We start from the raw sequence: 17,284 nt of genomic DNA, 5'->3' as shown, positions 1-17,284 counted from the left end.
CTCTCACTGTATTTTGTGCCCCAAGGAGAATACATCAGACAGGGTTGAAACAACGCTGGTATTGCAAAGCAAACCACTCTCACTATGATCAAGTTTTGCAAGCTTTTTCTTCCCCAAACTCCATCCCTTATTTTCAAAGCAAGACTATATCATGAGCCCTATTGAGAGTCCAACTGCACATGGCCCTTTTGTGTTAAGCTCAAAAAACAAATCATGTACTTCGTTTACAAGACGTGATCTAGGAGTTTCCATTCTGAAGAGAAAAATACCAAGTGAGGCATAGAAGTATTGACTTTTCGATTATTTTGTTTGAGTTTTCACCTCATCTATTTTGGATAACGGTGAGAGGGGAAGAGGAAAGAGTCAGAGAACCACCGTGGGTCGATAGCAAAAGAGAAGAGAGAGTTAGAGGGGAGAGCCGAAGAGGAGTAAATAAAAAGAAATGAAGAGTGGATGGAAAGTACCAAGAAAGACATGGTCCTATGGGGCAAAAGGATTTTGTTGATAGTGAGGAGACAAGTCTACAGCTTTAAGAAATTATCAGGCGTGGGGAGAATGAGGTAGGGAATATTCCACTGGAAGGAAGGGTGACAGTGGAATTCTTCCTGATTCAGAATTCAGTCAGCCATTTTCCCTCAGGCTGACTGGTGACTGGTTAGTCACAGTCTTCAAAAATCAAGGAAAATTGAGGTTATTGTTGTTCTTTTGCCGTAGGCTCCATTTCTTATTTTTTCCTCCGGTCCCTAGAGAAGGAATGGTTTATAGTAGTAATAGTGGTGGTCATAGTAGTCATCGTCATCATACTAGTAATAACATTTATTGAACCTCCAAATTGTATACTGTATTAGGGCACTCAGGATGTATAGAAAAACCAAGTGACGTGAACCCTGCCCAAAAGGAGCTTACGTTCTAAGTGGATAAACAAACATAAAGTTTTAGCAACTACAGAGGAGCTGAACTATATGAGTGCTAAAAAGGATGAACATAAACTCCTAATATACGAGAGTTGGCTGAAGGAATGATATGTCTCACCGGGGCTGGGAAATTAACTGAAGAAAGCTTGTTGAGGAGATGGGATTTTAGGAGGCTTCTGAACTGTGGTCTTTTTGATGTGGAGGAAGTTCTGAGTTGGAAAAACAGCATGACCAAGGGAAGGGAGGTGGGCAGTGAGGTATGGCTAGAAAGTTGGCTTGGGTGGAGCAAAAGCAGCAAGTTGGGGAATAGTGGTTAAAGTTAGGTGTGGTGGAGCCAGGTGGTGGAGAGTCTTGAAGCAAATTGTACAGAGTTTTTTGGGGGGGAGAAAAAGGAAGCTTGGAGAGGATTTTGAGGAGAGGAGAGATGTGGCTTAAGCAGTGCTCCAAGAAGATGATTGGTGCAGTGCCCTGTACTATATATTGGGGGGTGGGAGGGGAGAGGAAACTGGAGCCAGGGAGAAGGCTAATGCAATAGATCCCCTACTTATGAAAAACTTACTTTGAAAAATAGAATTTTATTTTCTGGAGATGTAAATTAACCAAATTTTTGGAGTTCAGAAATAGGGAAAAAAAAAACAGTAATAGAATGTAAAAAGCAGTGTGGTCTAGTGGGAAAGGGCTGGCCTAATGGAAGAAGCGCAGGCCTGGGAGTCAGAGGACTTGGGTTCACAGCTCTGCCGCTTGCCTGCTGTGTGACCTTGGGCAAGTCATTTAACTTCTCTGTACCCCAGTTTCCTCATCTGGAAAATGGGGATTAAGACTGTATGAGCCCCATCCAGGGGCTGTGTCCAACCTGATTATCTTTTATCTACCCCAGCACTTAATACAGAGCCTGTCACATAGTAAGCACTTAACAAGTACCACAGTTTATCATTATTATAATTATTACTGTTCTCCCTCCTACTTAGATTTGGAGCCCCATATGGGACAGAGTCTGTGCCCAACCCGATTAACTAGTATCAACTCCAGCACTTAGAACGGTGCTTGGTCCATAGTAAGCGCTTAACAAGCACTGTTATTATTATTACTGTTCAGCTCCAAGACATCATTCTTATTGAGGCACAGAGCCATCTCCTAGCTCTGCCTCGTCAAAAGGCTCAGAAGCCCTCCATTTTGCCACAATGTGTCATTTTACTACCCGTGATTGCTTCTTGGTATCTCATCCTTCCCACCGCAGTCTACAAAAGCCATTAGCTATTTTGGCAGTTCTGTCTGCCACCTGACTGTATCCATCACTTTGCAGAAAGCATATCTGCTATAGTTGTTCTAGTCTGAAGGTTTTTCAGAAGGAAAGCCAGAATATGCTCCTCTAATTCGGCAATTGTTTCTCTCCCCTTTCCTCATGAAGACTGGGATTTTGAAAACATCTGTGAAGACTTGCAGCGGTTCCTCAGGGCTCTGAATGCTGAGGAAGGTCTCATACAGATGTCTGAACATTATGTTCCTTCCTTGCTTGGAGATTTCTAAAGGAAATCCACCAGATCCAGGATCTTTACAGTAATAATAATAATAATGATAGTAGTAATGTGGTATTTAATTGCCCTAACATTGGGGTAGATGGAGCATGAACAGATCAAACCCAGACCCTCTCCCACATGGAACTCAAAGCCTAAGATGGTGGCAGAACAGATATTTATTCCCCTTTTACAGATGAGGAAACTGAGGCACAGAGAATTAAATGACTCACCCGAGGTCACACAGCAGACTTCCGACAGAACAGGGGTGAGAACCCAGATCCTCTGAATCTCAGGCCTATGCATTTTCCATTAGCCCAAACTGCTTCCTTTCACTACTTTTTATGTCTTTGTGGGAGTTAATTCCTCAAACGTTGGAACTGGGAAACGCCTTTGCATTTTGACCCACTTTTTAGGCTTCAAAGTACATCTTCAGAAGCATATTTTGGTGTTCTTGCCATCTGTGAAAGATTTTCTCTTGTGGTACCATCTGTACTTTGCAGAAACGCATCGATAGCCTGTACAAGCTTCATTAGTGAGGAGTAAAAAATCTTTCATTTGGTGATGGTCAGCATACTCTTGGGATCTCTTCAGCTGGTCACACATGTTTCTTGACTTGATCTGCATGTCCCAGTGTGTGACCTTGGGATTCCATTTTGTTATAATCATGAGGAACTGCAATGAATCAACCAATTAAACAGTGGTATTTATTTAGCATTCACTGTGTGCAGTCATATACGAAGCTCTTGTACTCACTGCAAGATGTCGATGATGAATTTCTCCCAAGTTTTTTAATAGGTGAGTCACATTCATCAATCAGTGGTGTTTATTGAGCACCTACTGCTGGCAGAACAACTGAACAATCAAACAATCCATCAATATCCTGTACTGAGAGCAAACTCTGGGGAGATCACGGTACTAAGCATAGGGATAGAGCATGGGGCTGGAAGTCAGAAGCATCTAGCCCTGCCACTAGTGGCTGCTATGTGACCCTGGGCAAGCCTCTTAACTTCTCTGGGCCTTAGTTACCCCCTCCGAAAAATGGGGATCAAGGCTGTGAAGCCCTATGTGAGACATGGACTGTGTCCAATCTGATTAGTACTGAGTACAATTCGTGGCACATAGTGAGTGCTTAACAAATAATAGTAATAATAATTATGGTATTTGTTAAGCGCTTACTATGTGCCAAACACTGTTCTAAGCACTGGGGTAGGTAATCGGGTTGTCCCACATGGGGCTTACAGTCTTAATCCCCATTTTACAGATGAGGGAACCGAGGCCAAGAGAAGTTAAGTGACTTGCCCAAAGTCACACGGTCACACAATATAACAGACACATTCCCTGCCCACAGTGAGGTTACAGTCCTAGTCCAGTGGTAAAAAGCTGCTCTGGCACGCTCTCAGATGCCTCCATCCCCCTTGAGACTTCAAGCCTATATTGGGAATTTGTGTTATGTTTTGATGTTCCATCATTTCTGATGTGTCTGTCTCTAATCCTTCTTCCCACATACTCTTGGACTGTGAGTTCCCCAAAGGGCAGGGACAATGTCTAATTCCCTTCTGTGCATTCTCTCTTGGAGTTTAGTATGGCGATCTGCACAAAGTAGCCTTTAATAAATACTATTACTACTAGTTTAAGAATAATTACGATATGTGTAAAGTACTAACTCTGTTCAAGGCCTCGTACTAAGGCACCCCTTTTTAGACTGTGAGCCCGTTGTGGGCAGGGATTGTCTCTGTTGCAGACCTGTACTTTCCAAATGCTTAGTAAAGTGCTCTGCACACAGTAAGCACTCAATAAATACGATTGATTGAATGAATGAATACTATATGCAAAGGTGAATATGAGCAAATCAGGTTGGGCACAGTCCCTGACCCATGTAGGGCTCACGATCTTAATCCCCATTTTATAGATGAGGTATCTGAGGCACAGAGAAATGAAGTGACTTGCCAAGGTCGCACAGCAGACAGGTGGTGGAGCCGGGATTATAGCGCAGGATCTTCTGACTACCAGGCCCGTGCTCTATTCACTAGGCCATGCTGCTTCTCTAATATTGCTACTATTTTTACTAATATTTCTACTACAATAGAGTTAGAAGATACAATTCTTGCCCTCAAGAAGCTTGCAGTCTCAAGGGTGAGAGAACAGGCCCTAAAATAAATTACAGACACGGGGAAGCGGCAGAAATTAAAGATTTGGACTTAAGATCAATGGGTTTGGAGTGGGAAATGACAACCCAACTCCCTAGATGTAGCGAGTGCTTGGCAGGCTGTGCCAGAAGCAAATTTCAAAGTTCCTACCCTCAAAGAGTTTACCGAATAAATGAATTTTCCTGCTATTTGCTATTTTTTAGAACTCAGATGCCTGCAAATAATACCAAGCAAAGCAGTGGATCCACATGAAGTGTCTTTGCCCAGGATGATGACAAAAACATAATGAAAGCTTTAGAATTTGATATCGACCAATCAGTGGTATTTATTGAGTGCTTGCTGTGTGCAGAGCACTGAACTAAAAGTTAGGCAAAGTACAGTATAATAGACTTTGTAAACATGAACTCTGTCTACAAGGAGCTTATAATATATGATCATATCATCACAGCCTTGGAAGATGTGCTTGTCACAGATTATTTGTAAATCCAAATATCCCAGGCTGTGATTGAATTTCTACCAAATGCCTAGAGAGGAAATAGGAAGACATCCCCAAAATGAGTTATTCATACTAATTTTGTGCCACCGTGGTCAACAAGCAGCTGGTTTCCTTCTCACTCTTTGAGGGCAGGGAATGTGTCTACCAACTCTGTGGTATTGTACTCTCCCAAGCTCTTAATAGAGTGCTCTGCACAAAGTAAGCGCTCAATAAATACCACTGATCGATTGGTCGATATAAAATTATCTCAGTAAGTGCTCAGTAAATACCACTGAGGATGGTGATAACTAATCAGCTGAAGCAGTCATGCCTCAGCGGTAATTGAGCACAGCCTGACCGAGTCGCTCTTTTTCGTGAAAATGCCGTTATTAGTTTACTAGTATTCTAGAGCAGACGGCAGGTTCCATCTTTTAGTACTTTATATGAAGTTTTAGTTTTCAAATTTTGCACAGAGGTGAGGTGTTTGCGTACGTTCCTGTCGTGTGTGGTATGCTTTTGTTGGTCTAAGGTTTCTAAAGCGGACTCTGTGTCTGAAGGGATAGCATGCTTGTGGGTATAACTATCCCTAAAATAAACACTTAATTTTGTGTTACATCTTTGAACCTGCAGAGTAACAGCATGTGGTTTCAACTTCAACCTTTTAACAACAAATTATTTATGTAAGCTGTCAAAGCCGCACAATATAGGCAGCCGTGCAAAAAGAAACCGAAACAAACAGGCTATCATGAGAACTGTATAACCCTTTCATAACAGGCTAGTCTTTCTTTTCTGGCATGTGCTTTACTGTGGGAATTAGTCATTACCAAACGGCCCAACTTTCCAGCTCTACCATTTTCCTTCACGATTGACTGAGGAAATTATAGCAGAATTGGAAGCCTCTTGAGAATTCTTCCAAGCTGATAACTTCTGCAAAGAACAGAAAATTCACTATGTAGTAATTACCACGTCCCTTGGCTGTGCGCATGTCAGCTGAAATTAAAATTGAATGATGCTGAATATTTTCTCTTGGTTTAAATAGTCATAATTTTTCTTTCAGTTTTCAGTGAATCTTAAGGTTTGGGGTTAATCGCAACGATGTTTCAGGAGCTATTTGTTGCATTTTGTCAGCAATATTTTATGGCGGGATTTTTTTGCAGTCAGAATTCGACAGAATCGAGGAGCCGTTTACTTTCAAACTAAATGCTCAAAGAAATCTCCTTACAGGATTTCTTGTGAATTCATCTGTAAAATATGGCTTTTATAGAGTGCTACAGATGATTTCTGTGAATTCAGATCTTGATTTGTGCTAGAGCCAGCTGGGTTCCATCCCGACGTCTGTTGTTTGAGTTCTAGAACACTCCCCAGAGTCCTTGCATCTTGGAGAGAGTCCTGGCTAATCCCATGGGAGGTTCTCGAAGGGGACAGGCTGGAGAAAGAAGCCACGAGGCTTAGTGGAGAGATGTGTCCATGGAGTTGCTATAAATTGGAGATGACTTGACGGCATAAGACAAGACAATCAAGTTGGACCCAATCCATGTCCCACATAGGGCTCACTTTCTTAATCCCCATTTTACAGATGAGGGAACTGAGACCCAGAGAAGTAAAGTGGCTTGCCCAAGGTCATACAGCACACAAGTGGTGGAGCTAGGATTAGAATCCAGATACTCTGACTCTCAGGCCAATGTTCTATCCACTAGGCATGCTGCTTCTCAACCTGATCATCTCACAGATTTTTCTTTTCACGTGAGTGAGCCTTTCATCTTCTAAAGGACAACTTTTATTTTTCCTTTCTGGTGATCTCTTCTACCCTGTCTATGAGCTACAGAGGTTTTCTGTTCCATCACTTATTTCTTTAATTTTATGGGGTGCATTTTAAACTTCGGAGATGGTGTTTCTTAAACAGCTTCCACTTAATGGTACTTTTTAAGCACTTATTATGTGCCAAGCAATGTACTAAGCACTGAGTACATAAATAAAATGTGTTCTTATAGACAAAGAGATCCCATATTATTTTCATAATTTTATAGGTATGCTAACCTGATTTTTTAACCACTCAAAGTATTTAGTGAGTGGTTAATGTGTGCAGAGAACTACACTAAGCACTTGAGAGAAAACAGTAAAGAATGAAGACAATCCCTCTTTTCAAAGAGCTGACAGACTAGTGGGAGACATCAAATAATTTGCAAATAGAAGGAAGATGTGCTCATATAAATGACTGTGTAAATGATCTATACTAAAGTGAAGTGGGAAGCAGTGAGTTCAAAATTCATAAGGTGATAGACATGTGTGGAATTACTAATCAAAATCAGGGCAATTAAAAATATACTATTCATCACTTCATAAAATCAGTATAATTATCTACAGATATTCCCCAGAAGAAATATCTATCTTCCTTTCCTTTCACCAAACACTCCCTCTCTACTTTTCCTAAGGCTTCACATCTGTTTTCCGCCATATGAACTTAATGAAGCAAATCTGGTTTAAATGAACTCCTCCTGCTGTGCGCATCTTACAGTCTTTATGAGGGAAAAAAAAATTTCCAAGTACAGAAGGAAAGTGATAGGAAGCGGGAAATTTTAAGGTGCACAACCATACTAGACAGTGGATGATTGATCTATAGGCCCTAGGCAAATTAGTGGGGGCAGCAACTTTTCATAGGAAAAAAATATATAAATGTAAAACTTTCAAATCCATAATAAGGGATATATAAGCACTTTTTTAGTTAGGTCCTTCAGAATGTAAATTATATATTTATATGGATGGCCGTCTCCATTGCTAGACTGTACGCTCGTAGTGGGCAGGGAATGTGTCAATTTATTGTTATATTCTCCCAAGCGCCTAATACAGTGCTTTGCACACAGCAAGCGCTCAGTAGATACGATTGAATGATAATAATAATGATAATCATTATGGTATTTATTCAGCGCTATGTGCCAAGCACTTCTCTAAGCACTGAAGTAACTACAAGGTAATCAGGTTGTCCCAGATGGGGCTCATAGTCTTAATCCCTGCTTTACAGATGAGGTAACTGAGGCACAAACAAGTTAAGCGACTTGCCCAAGGTCACCCAACAGACAAGTGGCAGAGCCTGGATTAGAATCATTGTCTTCTGACTCCCAAGCTCGTGCTCTTTCCACGAAGCCACGCTGAATGAATGAATGAATGAATGAATGAAAGAATTAATGAAAGAAAGAAAGAAAATAGGAAAACGTATCACAAGAAGTGAAGTCAAATTCATGCACGAATTATACTTGTATATGCAAGTCAATTCATAGCATAGTAGATATATGACATAAATCCATTTATTCACTCAAAATGAATTAATATTTTATAATTATCACAACTTTAAAAATGATTAAATGATTAAACTAAGGAGTAGCAATAAGCTTACCATCCATGGGTGGTGGAAAGAATCTCCTGATTCTAGGATTGTGTATAATGTAGCTGCTTTAGCCAATAATTACCACATAACTAAATGTGTTCTTCTGACCTCAGGCTCAAAAATAGTTTGGATCTAGTATAAGAAGATCATTTCCTCACCTCTTGATGGAGCCCATTTGTAATAATTAACCTAAGCTTTTCAGTCCAATCTCAGAGAATGCATTCTCCAGCTTGAGGGGCCTCAGTAAAGTGGAATGAGGTAATGAATCCCCACTGACAGACAAATCTACCCTCTCGGGCTGCTAAGCACTTTTCTCTTTTACTTACTGGATAGATTCCAGTATAGCCGGCTTCCTTGGAACACCTCTCCATGACTATTAGGTTTTTTTAAAAATTAAAACAATTTTCATCCAGCAGAATTTGCCCATGAAGAGGTATAGAATTGTCAGCTACAATGCAGCTATTATTCAGAGTGTTGAAAGAGTAGCGTTGAGCTTGAGATCGTAGCAGAGTTTCACAGGTTTCTCTGTAAATAAGCTAGTTGTAAACCCAGCTCACTTTCCAACTCAGCTCTAGTGGTCCTGAGGTGAGGCGGACATTGTTCTCTATGAAAAAGAACTAGACTCTATTAGCTTCTTCCCATTCCTTCACTCCAGTATAGATTCGAGTGGGGAGAAACAGAAGCAGGAAAGTCAGAAGCCTAGAGAAGCAGCGTGGCTTAGAGGAAAGAGCACAGACTTGGGAATCAGAAGATGTGGGTTCTAATCCCAGCTCTGCCACTTGTCTTCTTTGTGACCTTGGGCAAGCCGCTTAACTTCTCTGTGCCTCAGTTACCTCATCTGGAAAATGGGGATTAAAACCATGAGCCCCACGTGAGACAACCTGATTACCCTGTATCTACCCCAGAGCTTAGAACAGTGCTTGGCAAACAGTAAGTGCTTAACAAATGCCATTATCATTATTATTAAGGTAGTTATCAAGATGGGATAGGATGAGTGCTTGGATCAATATAGTATCAGTTTGGACGGAAGGAAAGGGTGGATTTTAGCAACACTGTGAAAGTACAACTGACAGGATTTGGTGACAGATTGAATAGAGATATTCATTCATTCATTCAATCGTATTTATTGAGCACTTACTCAATCAAGAGCTTCATGCAGAGCAGGACATAGGAGATGGAGTAAAGGAGAAAGAAAGGTGTCATGTGAGCCAAACCCACTAGACCCAACAGAGATCTATGCTGATTTCCAAACAATGCGGAAGGGTATCAATCCCGCCTAAATCCTTTCAACCACATCCTCCTGCGTGGGTAGGACCTCACCGTCAGTCCGTCCAGCTTTGACTATGAAGGGAATCTGTGGAAACAGAGATGGGCTACTTTGCTGTGGTTTTTCCAATCCTTATTTCACTCCCCTCCCCTCCTTGAGGTCAGGCAGTTTGCTGTTCAGGAAGCCAAGACCAGGGTTAATATTGAGGTCTGTGAGGTTCAAATTTGCACTGCCTCTTTTGGAAATGCATGGTGGAATACCCTCGGGGCTGGTCTCTCCTTCGAATAGTAATAATAGTAATTGTGATATGTTAAGTGTTTATTATGTGCCAGGCACTGTACTAAGCACTGGGGTGGATACAAGTCCCTGTCTCATGGGGGGGGCACGCACAGTCTCAATCCCCATTTTACAGATGAGGTAACTGAGGCCCAGAGAAGTGAAGTGACTTGCCCAAGGTCACACAGCAGACAAGTGGAGGAGTCGGGATTAGAACACATGACCTTCTGACTCTCAGGCCTGTGCTGTCTCCACTATGCCACGCTGCTTCTCATGTGGAACTCCTATCTGGAGAAGGGCAGTCGCCTGCCAACAGTTAGGACAGTAAGAGTGGGCGAGGGTCGGGGTGGAAGAGGAGGCAGAGCAGGCACCAAATTACTTGAATGAGTTGAATGAATTTACCTAAGGGAAACCTGCTGGGGAATTAATAGTAAGATTATCTTTTTTCTGGAAGCTAATTTGAATTGTTCAAATTAACTCACATCACATGAGCAAGTCAAGACAGGAACATTATTCTTTCTTTTTTTAGAAAAAAGCACTAACCCAGAAAAGTGAATTTTGTTTTTACAATAAAGATCGACAAAAGAAAATATGATCGGGAAGCCTCAGGTTTGGAGGATGTCTGGGGAATTTGCATAAAAATGGAGAACTATCCCAGGCTGTAATTTTTCTAGCCGAATTGGTTAGCCTGCCTTGAACTGAAGTGTTCTTCCCCTCAATAACCCTTCTCCAAGGGCAAACGCTTACTTTAAATGCTTGAACTTCTACATCTGAGGTGGAACATGTTCAATTCACATCCCACAGAATTCTGAGAATTGTGTGATTATATACCCAAATACTGAAAGCTCGTCGTGGGCAGGGAATGTGCCTGTTTATTATATTGTACTCTCCCAACTCCATAGTACAATGCTCTGTACATAGTAATTGCTCAGTAAATACAATTGAACAAATGAATGAATGAAAATGCTAAAATCTTCTAATCCCCCAATTTCTCTCTATCTTCCAAGCACTCACAGCCACCAAGAGGAACCAAATTCATGCAAATTTGGGGAGGATTCCCAAAGACCATCTTCTCAACAAAAATAATATGGCCAGCTAAAGTAATAAGGCATGTGTGAAATGATATTGTTGAATATGTCTCAAAATAATCTTTTTTTAAAAATCTCTATAGGTTGTCCTGGAGCCAAAAAGAATGAATTCCTGACCAGTGTCCTAGATGCTCTCTCCACCGACATGGTTCACGCTGTCTCCGACCCCTCCTCCTCTTCCAGCAGGTAGCTTACCGATAATTTTACACTGAAGTCTGGTTACGTCAAGATACAGCCCGGTGCCTAGACTTTCCAGATGGAGACTACAGATGCGTTTGTACTAGAAAGAGTGATGGTGATGGAAGGATGAGTTTAGGGGGGTAGGGAAGGGAGGAGTGGGTGTAAGCTCAGAGACATAACTGCTTTCTCTTTCTATTACAGGCTTTCGGAACCGGATCCTAGCCATACTCTAGAAGAGAGAGTAGTCCACTGGTACTTCAAAGTACTTGACAAGAATTCCAATGGTGACATTGGCAAAAAGGAAATCAAGCCGTTTAAGAGATTCCTGAGAAAGAAATCAAAGCCCAAGAAATGTGTGAAGAAATTTGTTGAGTACTGTGATGTGAATAATGACAAATCCATATCTGTTCAAGAATTAATGGGCTGCCTTGGAGTTACAAAAGAAGAAGGTAAAGCAAACACAAAGAAACGTCATAGTAAGAATATTTTCTATTTCATGCTTTAAAATGTGTAAAATATTAATAGTTATTTCATTTCCTGTTACTTTTTTAAATCTTAGAGTGTATGTACAATGAAATATACTTATATGATAACATTTAAAATCAGCAACATTAACAGAACCTTAAAATAGAAGCTGTGGTTTCTTTCCCATTTCAGTGGCCAATTAATATGATAAAACTTACACCATGAGCTGAAGATCAATGATAATCATAATAATAACTGGTATTTGTTAAGCACTTACTATGGTTCAGGCACTAAGCACTGGGGTGGATACAAGCAAATCAGGTTGGACACAGTCCCTGTCCCAAATGGGGCTCACGGTCTCAATTCCCATTTTCGAGATGAGGTAACTTAGGCCCAGAGAAGTGAAGTGACTTGTCCAAGGTCCACCAGAAGACAAGTGGCCAAACTGGAATTAGAACCTACGTCCTTCTGACTCCCAGGCCCGTGCAATGCTGCTTCTCAATAGACAGTTTCTGTCAGATAAGGGTCACAGGATTTGCAAAAACACAGTTCATCTATCAAAGTAACTTAGAGAAAACACTCACTACAAAATCCGAGAACTAGCAGGAATGGAAGAGAAAGAGAGAAAATCTCTGAGGTAAATAGAATCTTATTCACATAGTCCAAAACTTGTTTTGCACAAGAAGGCAAATTGGCAGTCAGTGGAACTACTGCAGCAATAATGCAGTATAAAATCCTTGCTGTTCATTCCTGTGAACTGCTTAGCTGCTCATGGTTTTTTTTTGTTTTATTTTGCTTTTTCTTGATGACTTTTGTGTGCCAGGCACTGGACTCAGTGCTGGGGTAGATAGATACAAGCTCACCAGGTTGGAGAGAGGTTAAGCCACTTGCTCAAGGTCACACAACAGACCAGTGTTGGAGCCAGTGATTAGGACCAACCCAAGTCCTTCTGACTCCCAGACCCATGTTCTTTACACTAGGCTACGCTGCTTCTCAAAGTTGGTACCAACTTCCAAAGTTAATATTAGTTATGAGGTAAAAAAGATCTGTGTTGTTGATTTCCATTCACCAGTGAGTTTATGACTTGGGGTACTTTTCTCTCAATGGTTGTACCATTTGAAGCCATGGAAATAACCACTTGAGACTTAGGTTTCAGCCAGAATGGTGGGTTCCAGTTTTGTTCCTGCCATGCTCCTTTAATGGGACCATACCATGTAGGTTACGAGGTTGGAGATCACAATCCAAATCGCATCCAATCGATTGTCTTTATGAGTACTTACTATGTGCAAAGCACTGCACTAAGCACTCGATGGCCTTCATGATGGCCTTTGCAGCTAAATCCTCAAACATCTCAAAAGGCACAAGTTAGGATGTTTTATTTACTTCCCTATGTAAGAAAGACTGCTACATTGCTAGGAATAATCACTGCAGAAGGAGTTAGGACACTCTCTTGACATAGTTTGAATACAAAATGCTAGTGAGGTAATTTATTTACTTAATATCTGTCTCCCCCTCTTAACTGTTAGCTCATTGTGGGCAGGGAATGTTTTTGGTTATTTTATTGTACTCTCCCAAGCACTAAGAACAGTGTTCTGTACACATTAAGCACTCAAATTCAAATGGCTGACTAAGCCGAGAGCAATGTTTCATTCCCACATTCTCCTTTATATCTACATTGTCATGGCTTTGGGAAGTCACCAGGGTTCAGATTTTAGCATTTCCTGTTACATTTTAACCCTTCATTTTTTAATCAGGGGGATTTAAATGACGATCATGGATGTTTTCTGTTGGTAATAATGGGGAATTGGAGAATTGTGACTTTGGGATTCTGATCTTGGCTCAGCTACTGATTCCTGGCTGAACTTGGGTTTATCATTTCATCATTTCATCTCTTCACATCTCTGATTATATCAAATACTTAAAATTGATATAACCACACCTTTCTCTACCAGAGGTTTTAAGAAACTCAGGATTTGTGCAAATACCCTATCAAGAAAGCAAAATACCATTTTTGCAAACATACTTTAGCCAGATAAACCACTGAGTTTTTGTCAAAAGATTAATTGTTTATTTTCCTTCCTCTAACTGTGTGGTGTCTTCCTTCCGAGTTCCTCACCTCCCTACACCCCATTTCCCTTTTTGGGGAAATGACCTAATGGAAAGAACATGGGCCTGATAGACGACCTGGGTTCTAATTCCGGCTCTGCCACTTATTTGCTATGTGACCTCAGAAAAGTCACATTTACCTTTTCTGTGCCTCAGTTATCTGTAAAATGGGGGCTGTCATCCTCCTCCTAGACTATGAACCCCTCGTCAGGGGGACAGACAAGGTCTGTGCCCAACCTGATTACCGGTATCCACCCCAGACCTTAGTACAGTGTCTCTAGCACATGTTAAGTGCTTTACAAATACCATAAAATAACGGTCATTCGTGAAGCCCACATTGTTTCTTGATCCACTCTTTACAGGCTTTTTTTTTCTTTAAAGATTAGAATTCTACTCTATGTAGTAAATGTATGCTCAGATTTCCAACATTAGATAGATGTCACCATTCACTATGCAAGCTTCATACATTACTGGGAAGGTATCCAAACACCCAGCATTCAGTTCACTCCACTGATACGCAACTTCGTTAATGAGCCAAGGAAAGAGAAATGGTGTTCTGAATGACATACTTGAGAAAGAGATTCTTATTTGTAAAGCTAATACAATCAATTGTACACTGGATAAGAATAGCATTTCCTAAGGGAATTTTTTACACTCTGGAGATCTTTATAAATGGGCTACATCATGCCAAGGTAAATATTTAGTAATGAACTCATGACAATAACATATTTGAGGCATCTATTCTCTATTTTCCTTAGAAATCAGTGTGTTAATTCTTTGGCTGTCAGACAAAATCAGGGCAACAGTTGAAATCATTTTCTGGAAAACAGAGTGGAAAATCAGAGATCTCTGTAAGAGAATCAGAATTTCATTTTACAAGTTGGGTACCTGCATTGATTGAATTATCCACTTCACCTTTTCCTATTCAAACCCAGTCTTTATAGCAGAGGAAAAGACAAAGTTTGTTAGGTAAAGCAAACAATCAATTGTATTTACTGAGCACTTTACTAAGCATATGGGAGACTATAATACGGTAGAGCTGTATATAACACACATTCCCTGTCCACAAAGAGCTCACTTCTTGCTGATCAGTTCAAAGGAATCTAAAGACTTGGATCTGATGGTTTCTCAAAATTCCTCTCCCCACTATTCTTTTCTGATTCTATTCCTAAGACACTGATAATGTGCAATATTCCCCATGCCAATGGAAATTTTCTTCAGAATAAATGTAATTAATAAGGAAATAAAGATTTTAATTCTGCCCAAGCAGCCCCCAAGTGGGAGAGGGTAAGGGGGTGGGGGGCAGGAGGTGAAAGGAAGGAAGGGAGACATGAGAAAAGTAAACCTAATTAAAAGCCTTGACTAGCATTCAAACTTCCAGCATGTCCAAGTGCTTTTTGTTTTTCAAGAATGTCGCTTTGGAGCTGAACATCAGGTACTCCGGGTAGTAATCGTGGAGAAAAGAAGTGTTGGGGGATGAAGGAGGTCAGGGAGTGAATGGTCCTTCTTTGAATTTGCTTGAAGACCAGATTTTTAATTTACACTGCGGAACAGAATGGTTCTGCAATCAGAGAATAATAGAGGAGGGAATTTTACAAAATCTTCAAAAAGGCAAGAACTGCCTGCGGTATATTTGCTTTTTTCTTCTATATTTCACCATTACCTCTCTCAATATGAAAATGAATAGAATTCTTCCAAATGAATTAAAATGTGTTTTCTATTCTTTTTCTTTCTTTGTCAGCACCTAAAGTCAATGCTGAAAGCAACTCCAACAGGCAGGTGAGTATAAATCTACAATCTGAATACAGCCATTCATTATTAGTTGTCTTTGTAGATTCAGCTGGCTATAATCATTCAAAGTTGCCATGGATTTTTGATTGCATAGTGCCTTTAAAAACAGGTTCCCTTTAATGCACTAATTCACTTAAGTTTCTAAATCAACCTTGTGGTAATTTTTCTGAATGCTTGAATATATGTGAAGCAATTACTGACATAAATGTTTTTCATGTTTGGAAAGGCTTTCAGAAGTTTTACTGTATTGAAATTAGCTTCCTTTCCTAGTTGATCCAACAATGGGTACCTAAAAAGGAAAGGTACCCAAGAATATAAAAAAGAATAAAATTAGGCACCAACTGTGCCTAATATAAGTAGCATTGACTGTGATCCTGTGCCTTTACTCACTACCTTAATCCACATCCACTCTTTTAAAATATATGTATAGTTTCAAATTTTAATTTTTAGTCTTTGTCCTATCTCAAGAATGAATTCCAGATATTGTTTTAAACCAATTTTGATTTTTATCATTGGGCTATCTGAAAAACATCAGACGATGATGTAGTTGATAAAATCAAAGAAACATCAAGTTTGAGCTTCCTAAAATGCTTCCATTTCCTCCTAACCATTCTTCTACCCCCTCTTCCTTCCAAGTGGACCGTCAAGAAGCAGCCTCACACTAGATCTCAAAATCCACCCTTTTTTCTGTTCCTTTGACATTGGTCCCTCTCACCTCATGAAAACCCTTCCACTCTGCTCCCCTCCTTTAACGTTATTTTCAGTCTCACTCTCTGATGGCTTCTTCCCATCCTCCGTCAAACATGCTCAAGTCTCTCCTGCATTAAGAAGACTTCTGTGGATCACGCAGCTCCCTCCAGATACTGCCCTATCCTCCTTCTTCCATTTCTCTCCAAATTCTTCCAAAGGGGTTGTATATAATAATAATAATAGTATTTGTGAAGTGCTTACTAAGTGCCAAGCAGTGTTCCAAGCACTAGGGTAGATAGCACTAGGGTAGATACAAGGTAATAGTGATAATAATAATGTTAGTATTTGTTAAGCGCTTACTATGTGCCGAGCACTGTTCTAAGCGCTCGGGTAGATACAGGGTGATCAGGTTGCCCCTGTGGGGCTCACAGTTTTAATCCCCATTTTACAGATGAGGTCACTGAGGCCCAGAGAAGTTGTGACTTGCCCACAGTCACACAGCAGACAAGTGGCGGAGGCAGAATTCGAACCCATGACCTCTGACTCCCAAGCCCGGGCTCTTTCCACTGAGCCTTGCTGCTTCTCTGCATATGCCTCAAATCTTTCTCCCTCTTCCCCTACTCCATTCTCTACCTACTACACTCAGGTTTTCACATTCTTTGCACAACTGAGATGGCACTCTGCAAAGTCACCAATATCCTCCTTATGGTCAAGTACAATGAACTCTCCTTAGACAAGATAAACTGTGACCTCTAGGTCATCTGTAACACTGTTGACCACTCCCTCCTCCTGGAAATGTTTTCAGACCTTGTTTTAGCCACTGTTGTGTGATATTCTTTGGGGTTCTCAGCCCAAAATCCTGGCCAAAATAGCCCCTAGAGTCACTTTTGGAGCCCCTTAACTCCTAATAGGTTCCACTGGATCGTAATGTCCCCCACATGTCTTCCCTTTTCCAGAAGTTTGGATTTGTGGATTGCTCCCAACCA

The 17,284-nt window shown here is 40.7% G+C and overlaps 1 protein-coding gene across 4 annotated transcripts in view; it reads left to right on the top strand.

Moving 5' to 3' along the window:
• SMOC2 (SPARC related modular calcium binding 2) overlaps positions 1–17,284 on the top strand; it is a 242,717-nt gene that overhangs the window by 219,678 nt on the left and 5,755 nt on the right. For 2 of the 4 annotated variants that reach the window (XM_039915092.1, XM_029049423.2), the window contains exons 10-12: positions 11,150–11,252; positions 11,448–11,695; positions 15,559–15,596. In XM_039915092.1, coding sequence (XP_039771026.1) covers positions 11,150–11,252; positions 11,448–11,695; positions 15,559–15,596 — 389 coding nt within the window. Of the gene's footprint in view, positions 1–11,149; positions 11,253–11,447; positions 11,723–15,558; positions 15,597–17,284 lie in introns of all 4 variants that reach the window. The other 2 variants (XM_029049421.2, XM_029049424.2) reach the window with 1 other exon arrangement.

This window comes from Ornithorhynchus anatinus, chromosome 21 (assembly GCF_004115215.2).
Source record: "Ornithorhynchus anatinus isolate Pmale09 chromosome 21, mOrnAna1.pri.v4, whole genome shotgun sequence".
Taxonomy (NCBI): domain Eukaryota; kingdom Metazoa; phylum Chordata; class Mammalia; order Monotremata; family Ornithorhynchidae; genus Ornithorhynchus; species Ornithorhynchus anatinus.
This window is presented reverse-complemented; position numbering and strand designations above follow the sequence as displayed.